The 14823-nt window shown below is 33.9% G+C and overlaps 1 protein-coding gene across 3 annotated transcripts in view; it reads left to right on the top strand.

Annotated features, from left to right (window-relative positions):
• LRP1B (LDL receptor related protein 1B) overlaps window positions 1-14823 on the top strand; it is a 1805568-nt gene that overhangs the window by 1759890 nt on the left and 30855 nt on the right. For 2 of the 3 annotated variants that reach the window (XM_074335779.2, XM_074335774.2), the window contains exons 85-87: window positions 2734-2908; window positions 7176-7280; window positions 8149-8262. In XM_074335779.2, the coding sequence (XP_074191880.2) occupies window positions 2734-2908; window positions 7176-7280; window positions 8149-8262 (394 nt within the window). The remainder of the gene's footprint in view (window positions 1-2733; window positions 2909-7175; window positions 7281-8148; window positions 8263-14823) is intronic. The other variant, XM_074335783.2, reaches the window with a different exon arrangement.

The following is a 14823-nucleotide window of genomic DNA, read 5'->3' as shown; positions in this document are numbered from 1 at the left end:
CATAGATTCGTTTTACCTTTTGAACTGTATATAAATAAAAAAGTAGTATATTGTTTTTGTGTCCAGTTTTTTTCTCTCAATATTATTTCTGTGTGATTTATCCATGTTTCATTTTTCATTTATGTGTCTATGTATATTTATATTCCATTGTATGAATGAAACACAGTTCATCCATTCTTCCTGTGATGGACATTTGGATTATTTCCAGTTTTATCTATTTCTGAAAAAAGGTCGTTGTGCATGTCATGTACATGTTCTTGTGCACATACGTATACTTTTCCCTCTATATTAAGAATAGAAATGCTAGGGTATAAGGTGTGAGCATGTTCCAATTTAGTGGATAATGTCAATTGTTTTCCACATTGGTTGAACCAATTTATATTCCAACTGGTAGTGTATGAGAGTCTGTGCTATTTGCAGTCAGTTTGGTGGATGTGCAATGGTATATCTTTGAAGTGTTAATTTGTATCCCCTTGATTATTTAGGAGTTGTGTATATTCTCACATCTTTTTAATCTTACTCTAAATCAGATTTAATTTATATATCAAAATTACTTATAATTAGTAAATTATAGATATGTTTTTAACCTTGTCCTTTAGCACTCTAGGTAAATGTGAACTATTCCTTGCTACAGCGTGTATAGGGCAATCATCAACCCTCAGAATGTTAACCCCGTTTTTTTTTGGTTTTTTTCCTAGTTTCTCAGGCTTTTTCACCAATAGGGTTATGCAAACAAAATAGTTCAAGATTTTAGATTACAAATTACATTTTAGTTAGGGTTCACAAATATAGTCAAGAAATAAGCTGTGTCAGTCAAATCCAGTTAATTTACAACTATTAGACGGTGTCATTTCTTTGCTAATCAGTAAAAGTATCTCCAGATCATTTCTTAGACACCCTAGTTTCCAAATTCTAGTTCCTCAGTTTTTCCCATGAGAATCATCTGGGCCCAATTTCAGATTTATGAATTAGAATCTAGGGTTGGGTGGTAGGCGACAGCGAAGGGCAGTGGAATGTGCATTTGCAAATAAGTCCCTACAGGTATCTAATGAACTATCCACTATGTAAACCTCTGAATAAGGACATAATATGAAGATATTGGAAAGGTACCTCAGCCAACTTCTATGTCGCATCAACTGAACCAGGACAAAAAGATGAAATGTAAGGCAACTGGGGCAATGTTAAAATAACTTACTCTAATAAAAGGTATCTAGTAACATAACTGATGAAAATTGTTCGTTAGAGATTTCTGCATTAAAAGGAGATGGTACTAGATGATCATATAGACTGTTGCTAATACATTTTCTTCCCAAGCCTCGAATAACTACAAACAGACACCATAATGGACAGATGCAAACGTTGACTTAACTTTTAGACCTCCAAGTCTCTCACCTTTTGAAAGTACTGCCTTTCTTAAATATAGCCAAAACCCATATTAACAGATTTAAGCATTGAATCTCAATGTGGGACTTGGTATAATGCAAGGGCAAGCATGAAATTGCATGAAATAAATTTCCATTAATATGAAGCAAGCCGGTCAATAAATTTAATTTCTGTCTGATTTAATAAAGGGTTCGGTAAATATACAAAAAGGAGAATAATAAATTATGTTTTAATTTACCTCATCCACTTATGATTGTCTTACAGCAGGTTGAAGTTTATAAATTGTGATTTTCATCTCAAGTAATCTCATTTAACATTACTTAACAATTAGATAGCTAAACAGAAATTGCAGTTTCTAAGCACAAAGTCTGGGATCGACTTTATTAGTTATTTTGCATAAAATTGTTTGTATTATGAATTTCAATATTTTGAAAGTAGTAAATTATAATGTACATATATAAACATACATATAGAATTGTCTGCTTTTGAAAAGAGTGAGGTGGAATGTATAATTACAGAGTTAGTGTGGTTATTATATTAAATGATCTTTTATTGCTCACATTCAGGAAATAGAGAAGTAAATATTTGAGGATGTCTTCCTTTGTAGCTGAGAAAATTGTATGTAATGCTCAGTAAGAAATATCTTTCAAAACAAAAGGCTCAGAACGCAGGGAGCTTTTTCCCTCTGACTGGTGGGGCAGTTAGCTTCTCACCTAGGAGCGGGGCGAGAGCTTAAATTTACGTTATCACTTCCCACCCATGAGAGATCAGTGAGTTTCCCAGTCCACTTTTCTCTTGGAGTTTCATGAGAAGCACAGGTTGTCTCCTCACCTACACAGGTGTTTGGAAATACTTAGAACTGTTCTGGATTGTGTAGATGGGGGCTTCTTTCCATCACACTAAGGCCAGGTGCAGAGGTAGAAGTCTTCTGCTTACCACACATACCCTGTTCTGTGGATGAAAACGGGCAGGGAGAGGCAATGATAAATGACAGCTAAAGAAATCTTGAGCATTTCTGCTCATTTCAGAATAACAGTACTATTGCTCACTAGAAAGAAAGCTAAGGGAACTTGTTAAACTTTAAAATTCAGAAACAAAAGAGTTTATCAGCTAGTGTTACAGCAATATAACACATCTCCTCTTAGCCACGTGAAATGGTGCCCAACTCAGGCAAAAGAAGGAATCAATAGCATTATTAGAGAATTATAGTTACATGTAATTACAAGCTGCTTCTGTAAATTAATCTACCTATTGATTGACCATTTTTAAATATTAAATAAAATGGTAACAGTTAATGACTGAAGTAAAACATCTTGTAATATTCATTTTTCTGTTGTGCATTATTCTTAGACGTATGTCACCACTACTGTGTGAATTCCGAATCCTGTACCATTGGGGATGATGGAAGTGTTGAATGTGTCTGTCCAACACGCTATGAAGGACCAAAATGTGAGGTTGACAAATGTACAAGGTGCCATGGGGGACACTGCATTGTAAATAAAGACAGTGACGATATATTTTGCAAGTAAGTGGACATCCAGCTTTATTTATAAAAACATTTGACCTCAAAAGGGCATAGCAGTCCATCAATAAACTGAAAACAATGGAAATTATTTTTATTCTAAAATTTTATATGGCAACCCAATTTAATACTCTTTTACATCCTCTTTGTGTGTGTATGTATGTGTGTTTGTGTGTGTGTGTGTGTGTGTGTGTGTCTAGAGATGAAGTTCGATTCATTTATATCAAATCTACACTTATTAAACACCTATTATATACGTCTGGGGAACACAAAAATTCAGCATGTAATATGGTCAGGTCATTCCCTATATAGAATATTCCTAATAGAAAGAAAGAAATAGTGAAATGTTACCTTCAGAAAACTATATGTGATATTGCTAAGTTAGAATTATCTCAGGCTTTTAATTGTTTCATTATTATTATCAACAGTGAGTGTTTGCTTTTCTGTTGTTAGAAAATGATCCTTTTGGGGAGAAGCAAAAGACCTGTCTAATGGAAACATATTTTGTTTTTGTATTTGACTTTGAACATTATGGTCCAAAATAAGAAGGAATAATATTTCCTAGGAAGCAACTAAAACATAATGCCCAAATTACACTTCGGTTACATTGTCTTTTGCCCTTTGGCTTTAAGGTTAGGTGAATGGAAAATAGAACATGACCGCTAAAGGGGAATGATACTCAGTTTCTATCATGAAACAAATTGATGCCATGGAGGTCAGAGACCAATCCTCATTCCAAACTTCTTTTAACAGCTTCTTTTAATCCTTTTAAAAGAAGGATTTATAAAGAACTGGACTCTTATCACTTGCCTTTCTCAGAGGTATAATAAATGATAATATGAGACAGAAAAGCTTGCCTTAAAGTGTTCATGCTACAGCTTCCGCTGCAGCAGCTCTGTGACAGTACTGGCCCTGAGTTATTTTGCTTTGCCAAACAAGGTCCAATAAAATTTTATTACATACATCATCAATTTTTTTTCTTTTTTATTTACTCTCATTTTAGAATTTACTCTAAATATGATTTGTGCTATCATCATAAATGACGTTTACTCAAACCCTCAAATTGGTACATTTGAAATTACATAGTTTATTTAAGTAAAGTAATTGAACATACGACTAATTATAAATATATGCCTTTGATAAGAACATAAAAGCAAAATTCATTTTCATATAAACTACCCAAATTGTGTTTGCTTATTAAGACCATCAGTTCTTTGTGATGAAACTTCATCATGACAAAACTTTATTTCAATAAGTGGGCATGCATTTTCCCTCACATCTAGTGTACCATGTCAGGGATGTTCTGTAGAATCTTCTTTACAGCCCCATTTCTTTCACATAAGGAATCATGGAGCATCATCTAAGAAAGTCTGTGAGCCGCAGTTTCCTACTTAGAAAATCTCAGGCAGAGACACACATTCTGCTTCCATTACATGGAGAAGTTCCATATGAGGAAGGAAGGTCAAGATGTTTGGCTCTCAGCACTGTCTGCTATTCAGAGAACACTGGCTTTGCCAACCGAGAAACACCAGAGCCCGTAACCTAAGTAGGTTATCGAGGTTCAACATTATAGTTCTTAATCCTTAAAAGATCTTTTTTGTAAGAATATATGTAAAAATAATAGTTACTGACTATGAATAGATAGTAGAAGTTTAAAAATAGGAGTATAATACTTGATGTATCAGATAGGTTATATAAAAACATACCAGCATAACAATACAAACAGGATTCTTTGGATATTCTGAAACTTACTAGACAACTTTGCTTTCATTCCTATGTTACTTTTGATCCTAGCATTAAATGAGGTTTACAGTGATATTGGAATCTCTGTTTCATAAATAAAGAACTGATACTAAAACAAAATCACAGCTGAGTTAAAATAAATCTTTTAAATAGGAAAATTCATGCCGCTATGTATACTTGTGATGTTCAATAGTCAGGTGTGTTTCTAATACACAGCCTATGAGCTGCCAACTAGAATTGATACCCGTCAAGCATGATGAGTATAATCTTTAAAATGGAGCTAATTGCATACTTTTTTCTCTTCTGGAAAGCTAAGTAAATATTGATGAAGAGAGACTTGCTCATAATTTTGAATAGCCTAAATAACACCTTTGTGATATTGTTATGGGAATTATTTTCATGTACTGAACAACTTTGGAAAGTGATATATCACAAACTATGTGTGTGTGTGTGTGTGTGTGTGTGTGTGTGTGTGTGTCTGTGTGTGTGTCACATATGTCTCTAGGAAACAAAATTATGATGAAAACTTGCATTAAAATATGAACTGTACTGCATTATAATGATATGGATAATTTGTATTTCATAAGTGAAATATCTACAAATTTCTGTCTCAATTTAGAATTCAAATAAAGTCTTCAGGAGAAAAACGAAACATCTTTTATTACTCTTGGAAGTAGAAATATAAAATTAGAATTATTTTTTCTCTTTTAAAACTGATATTCCATGTATAGTTTTCTTTCTTATGGGAAATCGTTTAATGTATAATGAGTTACTTTTTCTCTCTGATTTTGTCCCTTTGATGGAACAAGAAACTATAGCTTTCTGTTCTTTGATTTTCAAGGAGGTTAGACATGGAAGGCAAGAAAGGGTCTCCCCGAGCCATTTAGCATATCAGACACCAATATTACTAAATGCATGCTTGACTCATCCATATTTGAATGCCATTAATAGATTTCAAAGGATGTGATATTCTCTGTTAAATCTCAGAAACTTTAAACCAGTGCCTACCTCCCCATGTTTGGTTCCACTTTCACATATGTCCATTTCACATCTAGTGCTTCTCTTCATCTTGAAAAGAAATGTGAGTTTACAATCCAGACTCCTAAAAATATCTTTAAATTAAACACCTAGAAAAGTGATAAGTGGGTTAGTGCATTTCTACAGAGCTACCAGCCACATGATGTCAAATAGATATGTATAAATAAGTGAACTACAAGCTTGCCAACCAATTATTTGAGGCATCTAACCTATCATTGGGAGTTATCCTGTGATGAATGTACTGCAATAGACATCCATCATGGAAAGGATCACAGTGATCAATCAATTATATTGCAGCCTGATTTCTTTGTCAAGGTTATGTTCAGAGTTATTGTGATACCATTGATTGCTTCATAACACCTCGTACTAACATGATCTCATAATCAGAATATTGGCAAGATCTACTGTAATTCAGATGTGAGCCAAGGCATGTATGATTCTATTACCATGCATCTAATAGAAGAGGTCCCTTGATAATTTGGAATGTCGATGCATTTTTCTCTCTGTTCCCCCAACAATTTTTAATGTTCAATCTAATTGTATATATGTATTTAAAAATATAACATGGCAAATAAGAAATTTATGTTTCTTCTATTATTGTTACACTTGTGTTTCCCATGTAGAAATAGCCATAGTGTTGTTTATTCTTATCCTAGACATGTAATGTGCTGTAAATTAAAGTAATTTCCATCAGTTTACCAAGTAAGCCTACCTCATTACTTTGTTGCTGTATTGCATATTGTTATTCTAATATTACTGTTTATTTTAGCAATGAACTACTCCATGTTTGTTTTCTGTTAGAAAATAATGAATATGCATTCAGTATAATGCATATTCAAAAAGAAATTGTGAGATACAAGTGTCTACAGGATAATCCTGTATTTTCTTATAAAATGTGGACTCTAAAACTCGTAACAGTTCTTTGGACCATTTTTTCCAGGTTAGAAGGAATAGCTGAAGCATTTGCTTCCAGAGTATTTGATCATGTGACTTATAATCATACCGATCTAACCGAATTTTAATTATGTGAAAAAGGAATAAGATATTGATGCAAATGTCTCCTTGAAGTTTAAGTGACAGACATTAGAGGATATTTTTCACATATATATATCTAGCTGTATTTAACTTTTATATTAAGCAAATGGGTTGCAAATTACCAAAAGAAAAAATGTATGTGTCATCATTGTATATATAAATATATAAATATATAAATATGTATACATACGTATATATATATATATATATATATATATATATATATATATATACGTATAATCTGTGTATAATATGTATGTATGTATAATATATACATGTATATATTATACGTATAATCTGCCTTCAGCAAGTCTGTCTTTCGGAAAATTTTTTTAGCCAGCCACTGCATTACCCCTCTACGATGAATATTATCATGTGCAGAGAGTTTGCATCAGCTTTCAACCATAATTATGCCAGTAACAATAAGTTGTGTGTTTTTTCTCGGTTGTTGCAGCTGCACTAATGGAAAGATTGCCTCTAGCTGTCAGTTATGTGATGGCTACTGTTACAATGGTGGCACATGCCAGCTGGACCCTGAGACAAATGTACCTGTGTGTCTGTGAGTATTATATAACGTGGGCATTTAATGTTATGACTTTGTATGTACATGGAATCTCTGCTCCATTGTTCTCCTTTCTTGGGGATAATACATTTTAGAGGGATGTTTCATGGACATCTCTAATCAGCTATTGTCCTTCATTGGTTCATGTGGTACAGAATCTCCTCGTTCATCAATTTGCTAGTGATTTCATAAAGAAGAGTTCATTCAGTTCTTAGCATCATATCCATTTCAGACATTCATAGATCTTTGAACTTGGAAACGTCAGGGAAAATTGTTCTAATTTTATTGACCGTGTTCAGATATGTGAAACCCAGACATAATCATATTTACGAATACTTTAGTATTTGAGGCCATTCTTTTCAAAAGAATTTGAGGTATTTTTTTCAAGCGTAAAATGCTATTTGATGTTTGTATCAGGTTTAGAGTGTCGTGTTATGTAAGCCTTTTCAGCCCCTTGCTCCTCTAGAATACATTGGCTCGAATCTGGGTTTCTAAACATTTGGAAAGTGTTGGAGATTCTCTGCTCCTGAGAAAATCTGGAATTTAATATTTTTTCCATCCAAATTCCTGGTTGTCCAAATGGACAACTTGAAATAAAACCATTCGGCTTATGGGGTCTCTATGTTGAATTTTCTTTCACCATTGCTTGACTAGAAGGATGATGTCCACATAAGACCCAAGTCTGCTTTTTGTACCCCACCTCGTCAGAGTAGCATATGATGAGTGTGTGTGAGAGAAGAGAGCATACAGGAGAAAAATGTTATTCGTATGTTACCATCTCTGTATGAAATACATTTGAAACATATTTGGCAAAAAGTAAAAAGTTAGCTGCTTTATTTAGCTGTATTTTACTGAAATTCTGCAGATGCTCTGTGGGGTTTAAAAGTCAGCGCTGTGACCAGAAAGAGAACCCTTGTGATCACTACTGTCAGAATGAGGGGATTTGCACTTTAACTGCGTTTAATGAGCCGAGATGCAAGTAGGTTTAACCTTCCACTTACTGCTCTGCTTCGTGTGACATCATTTCAGGCCACAGTTCATTGGCTTAAATCATGAATGTCCACATGCATTTCATAGCATATCCTTAATCTCAGGGCTCATCTGTGTCATACACACTTAACCTTTGCTTCACTCACCAACAATTGTATGCACCACAGTCAGCTAGAAAGTCTAGAAATATAACAGAGGTAATGAAAAAGCTCATGGAACTGTTTAATAAAAACACATTTGCTAGACTCGTGACTTTTAATTAGAGAAGTACAAAGGCAGGTGTTTTTAGACTCTATTGCTGTACTCTATACTATATTTTGGAATGCTGGTTTTTATTTATTATAGTAACTGACTCTCATTTCAAGTACTGATATAATAACATATCATTGTCTTTCCCAAAATTTTACTGGGACTGTCTTACTTTAATCAATAAGACTTCACAGAAGATATATGTACATGCTAAAAAATTCCAGAAACTTAATTTCTTAATAGTTTAAATCAGTCTTTCTTAATTCAACTTCTCCATAGCAAACTCATTTCCTCTGAAAAATTTCACAGACCACCTTTGGGGAAACTATCACTGTTCATCACCATGGAAGTTATTTTTCAGTTTTTTCATTTGAATTTTAGAGATGGATCATATCTGACATGCTTCTTAATACCCAAAATTATAAATAGAAGCCTTAATGAGAGACTGATAATTGCCCCATGGTGGTATCTCAGAGTACTTAATAATGGCTTTAAACCACAATTGTATTAAAATTCAGATGTTTTATTACCAAAATTCTGCAGTTTTGTTCATAATGATCTATTTTTATTTTTTTTTCCCCCTCAGGAAAATGTCATTCTTTAGACAAGTTGGAAAAATATGGGAAGTGATTAAAAGAATCACATAGGAAACGTTGATAGTTTTATATTTTTATTTTTTTTCTGGTAGATATTTGCATATGTTAAACCAATATTTTTACATAAAATACATCCAGAAATATCTCTTTAAATCTGAGTCTGTGAGATGTATATAAACTGATCTGTGAAGGAATTGATTCACTTCTCAGTTCATACTCAGTTTTCGTAACTTATACAACTAAAGACATTGAGGAAACACTTCTTTAGTCCTATCTTTGTTCTGCCTCCATCCTAAATTCCTCCAGTTATTCAGCAAATATTTATAAGACCATGAAAGTGTGCTAAATCCTAGACAAGTGATGATGAAGGAAACTAAAACCTCAAAATCAAAGAACTCACTAATTAGAGACATCAGAAATTCATAAGTAACTAATTAACCTAACCTACAATAACGTAGGTGTGAACATAGGAAATAAGGGCAGTGGAATCTTAACAAAGCAAATGATTCATTCAGAATGGGAAATGGGAATGTATGGAAGACTACAGAAAAGGCAAGCTTTTGTTGTTCACATAACTCATGTATAATAGTTCAGTGAGGTCGAGAAAAGCATTCTGAAAAGAAAGAATAACTTAAGCAAAGACATGGATGTAAGACTTAATGGCCTCCTTGGGAAACTATGGGTGATTTAATATAACCAGAATTAAGGGTGACTCTAAAGTTGGTGGGGGGGGGTGTGAGTCGATAAAACTAAAAAGATTAATTAGAGCCCAATTTATACCAAAATTAGGGGGTTTCATTGGATCTTGAAAAGAATGAATAGCTAAAGAGATCTGAGGCAGTGGCTTGAGCTAAAGGAGTCTGCCTTTGAAGGTGACACTTGTTGGCTGGCAAGTGGAGGAAAGCCCTAGAGATCAGCTGCTAAGACCTCACTTCAGAAGGTTTGACAACATTTCAGGTGAAAAGTGACAAGGGCCTGAACCTGGGCAGCACAACTGGAGGAAATAATAACACGGGCAATATGAGTAGGTTCATGGATATTTCAGAGTTAGTAAATCCAGGGTGATTCTCAGCCAAATATTGATATAGCTTCTTCAGTTATTTCTTCTATAAGACACTGGCAGTGCCTGCTCTGGGTCCCAGTATTTATTTATCCTGTCCTTCTCTCACTCTTGCAGGAAAAGTAAACATAACATTTCAGGCCCACCCTGCTTTCTCTCCACAAATGGGTCTCAGGAACACAATCTGTCCAGAGACTGCCCCCAGGATAAATCTCTCTCATGAGCATTGCAGCCCACAATAGTGTTCTGTTCCACTTTTTACTCTTACCAAATACCATCAGAGGCATCCTACTACGTGTTAAGGCGATAATCAGCCTATTTGATAAATGCAACCATGAAAAATATATTAATTGGAGGGATTTAAAGCAAATGCCTTTTATTTTTGGGTATCTTTGTTTCTATCTCTATCTGCATTTGGCTTTATGAAAATTATGTCTTTGCCTTAGTTTCCTGTGCCCTAAAATTTATTCTGATGATAGGAGCAATGCTTACTGAATTTCTCAAATTACTTATGCCATAAAAGAAGCATACAAGAGATAATTACATTCTGGTATCATTCATTCATTAATTCATTTACCAAATTTTATTGATACCTGTGATGAGTGAGACGATCTGTAAATGTGGAAGAATTATTATTATAACAACTAAAGCTGACTTAGCAAATACTTTGTGACAAGTACTGTGTTAAGCACCTTACAAATTCTATGCATAAACTTAGAATATGTATTATTATTATTATCTAGTTGATATCCCCAATTCACAGATGATAACAATGAGGTTACATGCTAGGAAGAGGTGGATACTGAGACTCAAGTCGTTCTTGTTTGATTCTAAAGTCAATGCCTTGGTTATAACTCTTTGGCTGTAGTGCTTTCTTTATGTTGTACTAATCCCAAAGTGGTTTTTACTTTTAAAGAACTTAACATTCACTTTGGTTAGATTAATGGGTTTCAAAAAATTAAAATGCCATTTGACAATAGTTATAATAGAGATATGACCAAAGTGTTGTGGGAAAACCACTGAATAGAGATAAATTAATGATTACTAGTAGGACCAGCAAAGCCTTTATAGGTGAAGTGATATTTTCATAGTATTTTGAAAAAAATTTGCAATAGTTTTACAGGCAGGGAAATCACTGAACATCATTCTCAAAAGAGGAGTAGCACAATCAGAGAATAGGTCTGAAAGTAAAAGGTGAAGGTTGAGAATAGAACTCAGGCTATGTGGCATAGTGGGAGGACAGAAGACATGATATGATGAGGAGAAAAGAGATATGTTGGGGCCAGTTTGTGAGGTATATTTTATGCAATGAAACGAGAGTGGGTTTACAGAAAGAAGAACAGAGGATTAAGGATGGAATCCTAGGAAATACCAACATTTGATACTATATTATGGAGAAGTCACGAAAGTGAAAGAGAAGAAATAGAAGTTGAAGGGTATTTGTCTAAGAGTAGATTCCTCCAAGTCAAAGGAATAGAGATTGTCAAAGAATATCCACCCCAGACAGTTAAAGGATGACAATAATTATAAATGGTTTATTGGATTTTGCCATGAGATGGCCATTATGAGAGATGTCTTGAAAGCCCTATGTGACAGAAATCAGACTGTAGTTGGTTAAGTTAAAGGTAAGAAGTTAGAGAAGAATGTGAATTCTTCTCTAGAGAATTTATTTCTGAACATTTGGCTATGGATTAAATGAAGGAAAAATAATGATAACTTCAAGGGAAAGTGGAATCTAGGGGAAAATATGTTTATAGCCAGGAAGCATTAAGTATTCAAGAGAACAATTTCTGCACTATCTATTAAGGGCCCACTTTTAAGGGATTATGAAAAATAGAGAGATGGTTCAGACACAGATTTTATGCTCATGTTTCTTAGAGTTGAAATTTCTAGAATATGGAAAATGGCCTAGTTTTGCCGAGGATATTTACAATTTCCTGGTATTAAAATGTAAAGAAATAAAAATAAAATTAATATAAAGTGTTTATGACTACATACAATACAAAACAAACAGTCCAGCTAAGAGAATATTAAGCCCTCAGAATATCTTTCTCGTGGTTAATTCTCCTCATTAGAGTAGATTTTTAGAAGCAAATTTTATCCTCAGATTTCAATTCGCAGTAGTCATGTATCTTTAGTGAAAAGCTAGAATGTACTGTTTCATCTAAAAGCCTTTACAGGAAACAAAAGTTTCTTTAAGAGATAATTTGTGTTAGTTTTCAGTTTTGTTTTTGCCTTAGTTTTGTTGTTAGTACATTTTAATTTTTTCATAGAGTGAAAAATTATTTGGATTCTGGAGAACTTAAACACATTAGGAAAGTCTATAACATATTCAGATCTATGAAGGTAGCAGGTTTTTTTTTTTCCACATAGAAATTTTATAATTGTATCCTTCAATTTAAGAAATAGATTTGTTGTTTGGAAGCCTTCATTTTGTATCTTGATGGCCATTTTCACTTATTACTCTGTGTGGAGGAAAAAGAAAAATCCAAAGACGAGCCTAGAAAAAAAGAAAATCTAGGTTTTTATTTTTTCATGTTTATTTGGAGGGAACTTCGACATTTATTAAAGTCGATATATTGAATAACGTAAAAAAAAAAAACACAAAAATTTAAAAGTCTAATGTATGTTATTTTGACAACATTTGTATTGTTAAGTAGTTTGTCTTATAAGGCATGGGAATTATTAATTCTTGAAGAACTGTTGAACTCAATAGCAAGTTAACTACATCTTCCTAGTTCTAAGATTTCTCCCTAACATCAAATTTTTATTTATATTGGATATAAACTTTTTCTTTTTTCCCTTTTTTTTAAGTATATACCTACCTCTAAACCATTATCTCCCAGCAATATCCACGGTACATTTCACCCTCCAATAATAAATATTTGTTACAACTCTTTCTCTCATGCCACTATTACCATACTTACATACAGTCTTGCCACATAACCATGGGATCATGCCAGTCTCAGGTATTTTTGCTCAAAGAGCTAACTAAACCCAAAGGCCTCTCCTGACTTTTTTCCCATTAACACTTAGCATCCCACTAGTCTCAACCGAGGATTCATCATTTTGTATGTGGCACATGGAAAGTGAATAGTAAATATGAACTGAATTGGACTTACTTAAGGTTTTTCAAAACAGAATAATCAAATGTTAGTGAGAAAATATATTTTATACTATATATTATATCACTTTATATATTTATATAATATTTTATATATTTATACATATTATATAATATATATGTGTGTGTGTATATATATATATATATATATATATATATATATATATATATACATATATATATATGAGAGAGAGAGAGAGGGGGGAGAGAAGAGAGAGAGAGAGAGGAATTTATTATAGGAATTGGCTCATATACTTATGGACGCCAAAATATTCCACAGTCAACTGTCTGCAAGCTGTAGAATTCAGTTCAAATCTGAAGACTTGAGAACCAAGGGAACTGTGTGTAGGTCCATGTCCAAAGATCCAAAACCCAGGAGTGTTTATGTCTGAGGACAGGAGAAAACTGATGTCTCAGCTCAAGCAGAGAGAGTGACTGTGCCCTTCCTCTTCCTTTGTCTTGTGTTCAGACCCTCAATGGATTATATGAGACCTATCCTCATTGGTGAGGGTAATCTTCTTTACTCAGCCTATAAATTCAAATGCTAACCTCTTCCAGAGACATCTTCACAGATACACCCAGAGAAACCAGCTATCTTTGCATCCCTTAGCTCAGTGAAGTTGTCACATAAAATTAAGTTACACACACACACACACACACACACACACACACAAACACACACATGTGTGTGCACCAGTTTTGCTTTTGTTACTGTTACGAGTTGAATTGTGTTCCTTCCAAATGCATATGTTGAAGCTCTAAACCCCAGTACCTCAGAATGGGACTGTATTTAGAGGTTGGGCCTTTAAAGATGTAATTAAGTTAAAATCGGGTCCTTAGAGTGGACCCTAATCCAATATGACTGGTGTCCTTATAAGAAGAGGAGATTAGTACACAGACAGAGAAAGACATCAGAACATGCACAGAAAGATGATCATGTGAACACACAGTAAGAAAATGGCTATCTGGAAGCCAAGGACAGAGACCTCAGAAGAAACCAAATCAGCTGACACCTTGACTTCACATATGTAGCCTCCTGAAAGTGAGAAAAATATACTTTTTGTTGTTTAAGCTACCCAGACTGGGGCATTTTGTTATGGCAGCCCTAGCAGACTAATAGAGATTTTCATACTGCAGTGTGGTGCTGCTGTAACAAATATCTAAAAACGTGGAAGTGGCTCTGCAGCTGGGTAATGGGTAGAAGCTGGAAGAGTTTTTGAAACACATGTTAGGAAAACTCTAGATTGCCTTGAAGAGATTGTTGGTAGAAATATGGATATGAAATATGAGATCTGAAATGAAAATGAGGAGCATGTTATTGGAAACGAGAGAAAGTGATTCTTGTTATAACATGGCAAAAAACTTGTCTGAATTGTATTCTGGTGTTTTGTGGAAGACAGAATTTACAAAATAGTAACTTAGACATTGAGCTGAGGAGATTTCGAAGCAAAATATTAAAGGTGTGGCCTGGTTTCTTCTGGCAACTTGTAGTAAAAATGTAAGAGACGAGAGATAAATTGA

Source organism: Rhinolophus sinicus, chromosome 17, assembly GCF_057876585.1.
Source record: "Rhinolophus sinicus isolate RSI-liver-muscle chromosome 17, RSI-T2T, whole genome shotgun sequence".
Taxonomy (NCBI): domain Eukaryota; kingdom Metazoa; phylum Chordata; class Mammalia; order Chiroptera; family Rhinolophidae; genus Rhinolophus; species Rhinolophus sinicus.
This window is presented reverse-complemented; position numbering and strand designations above follow the sequence as displayed.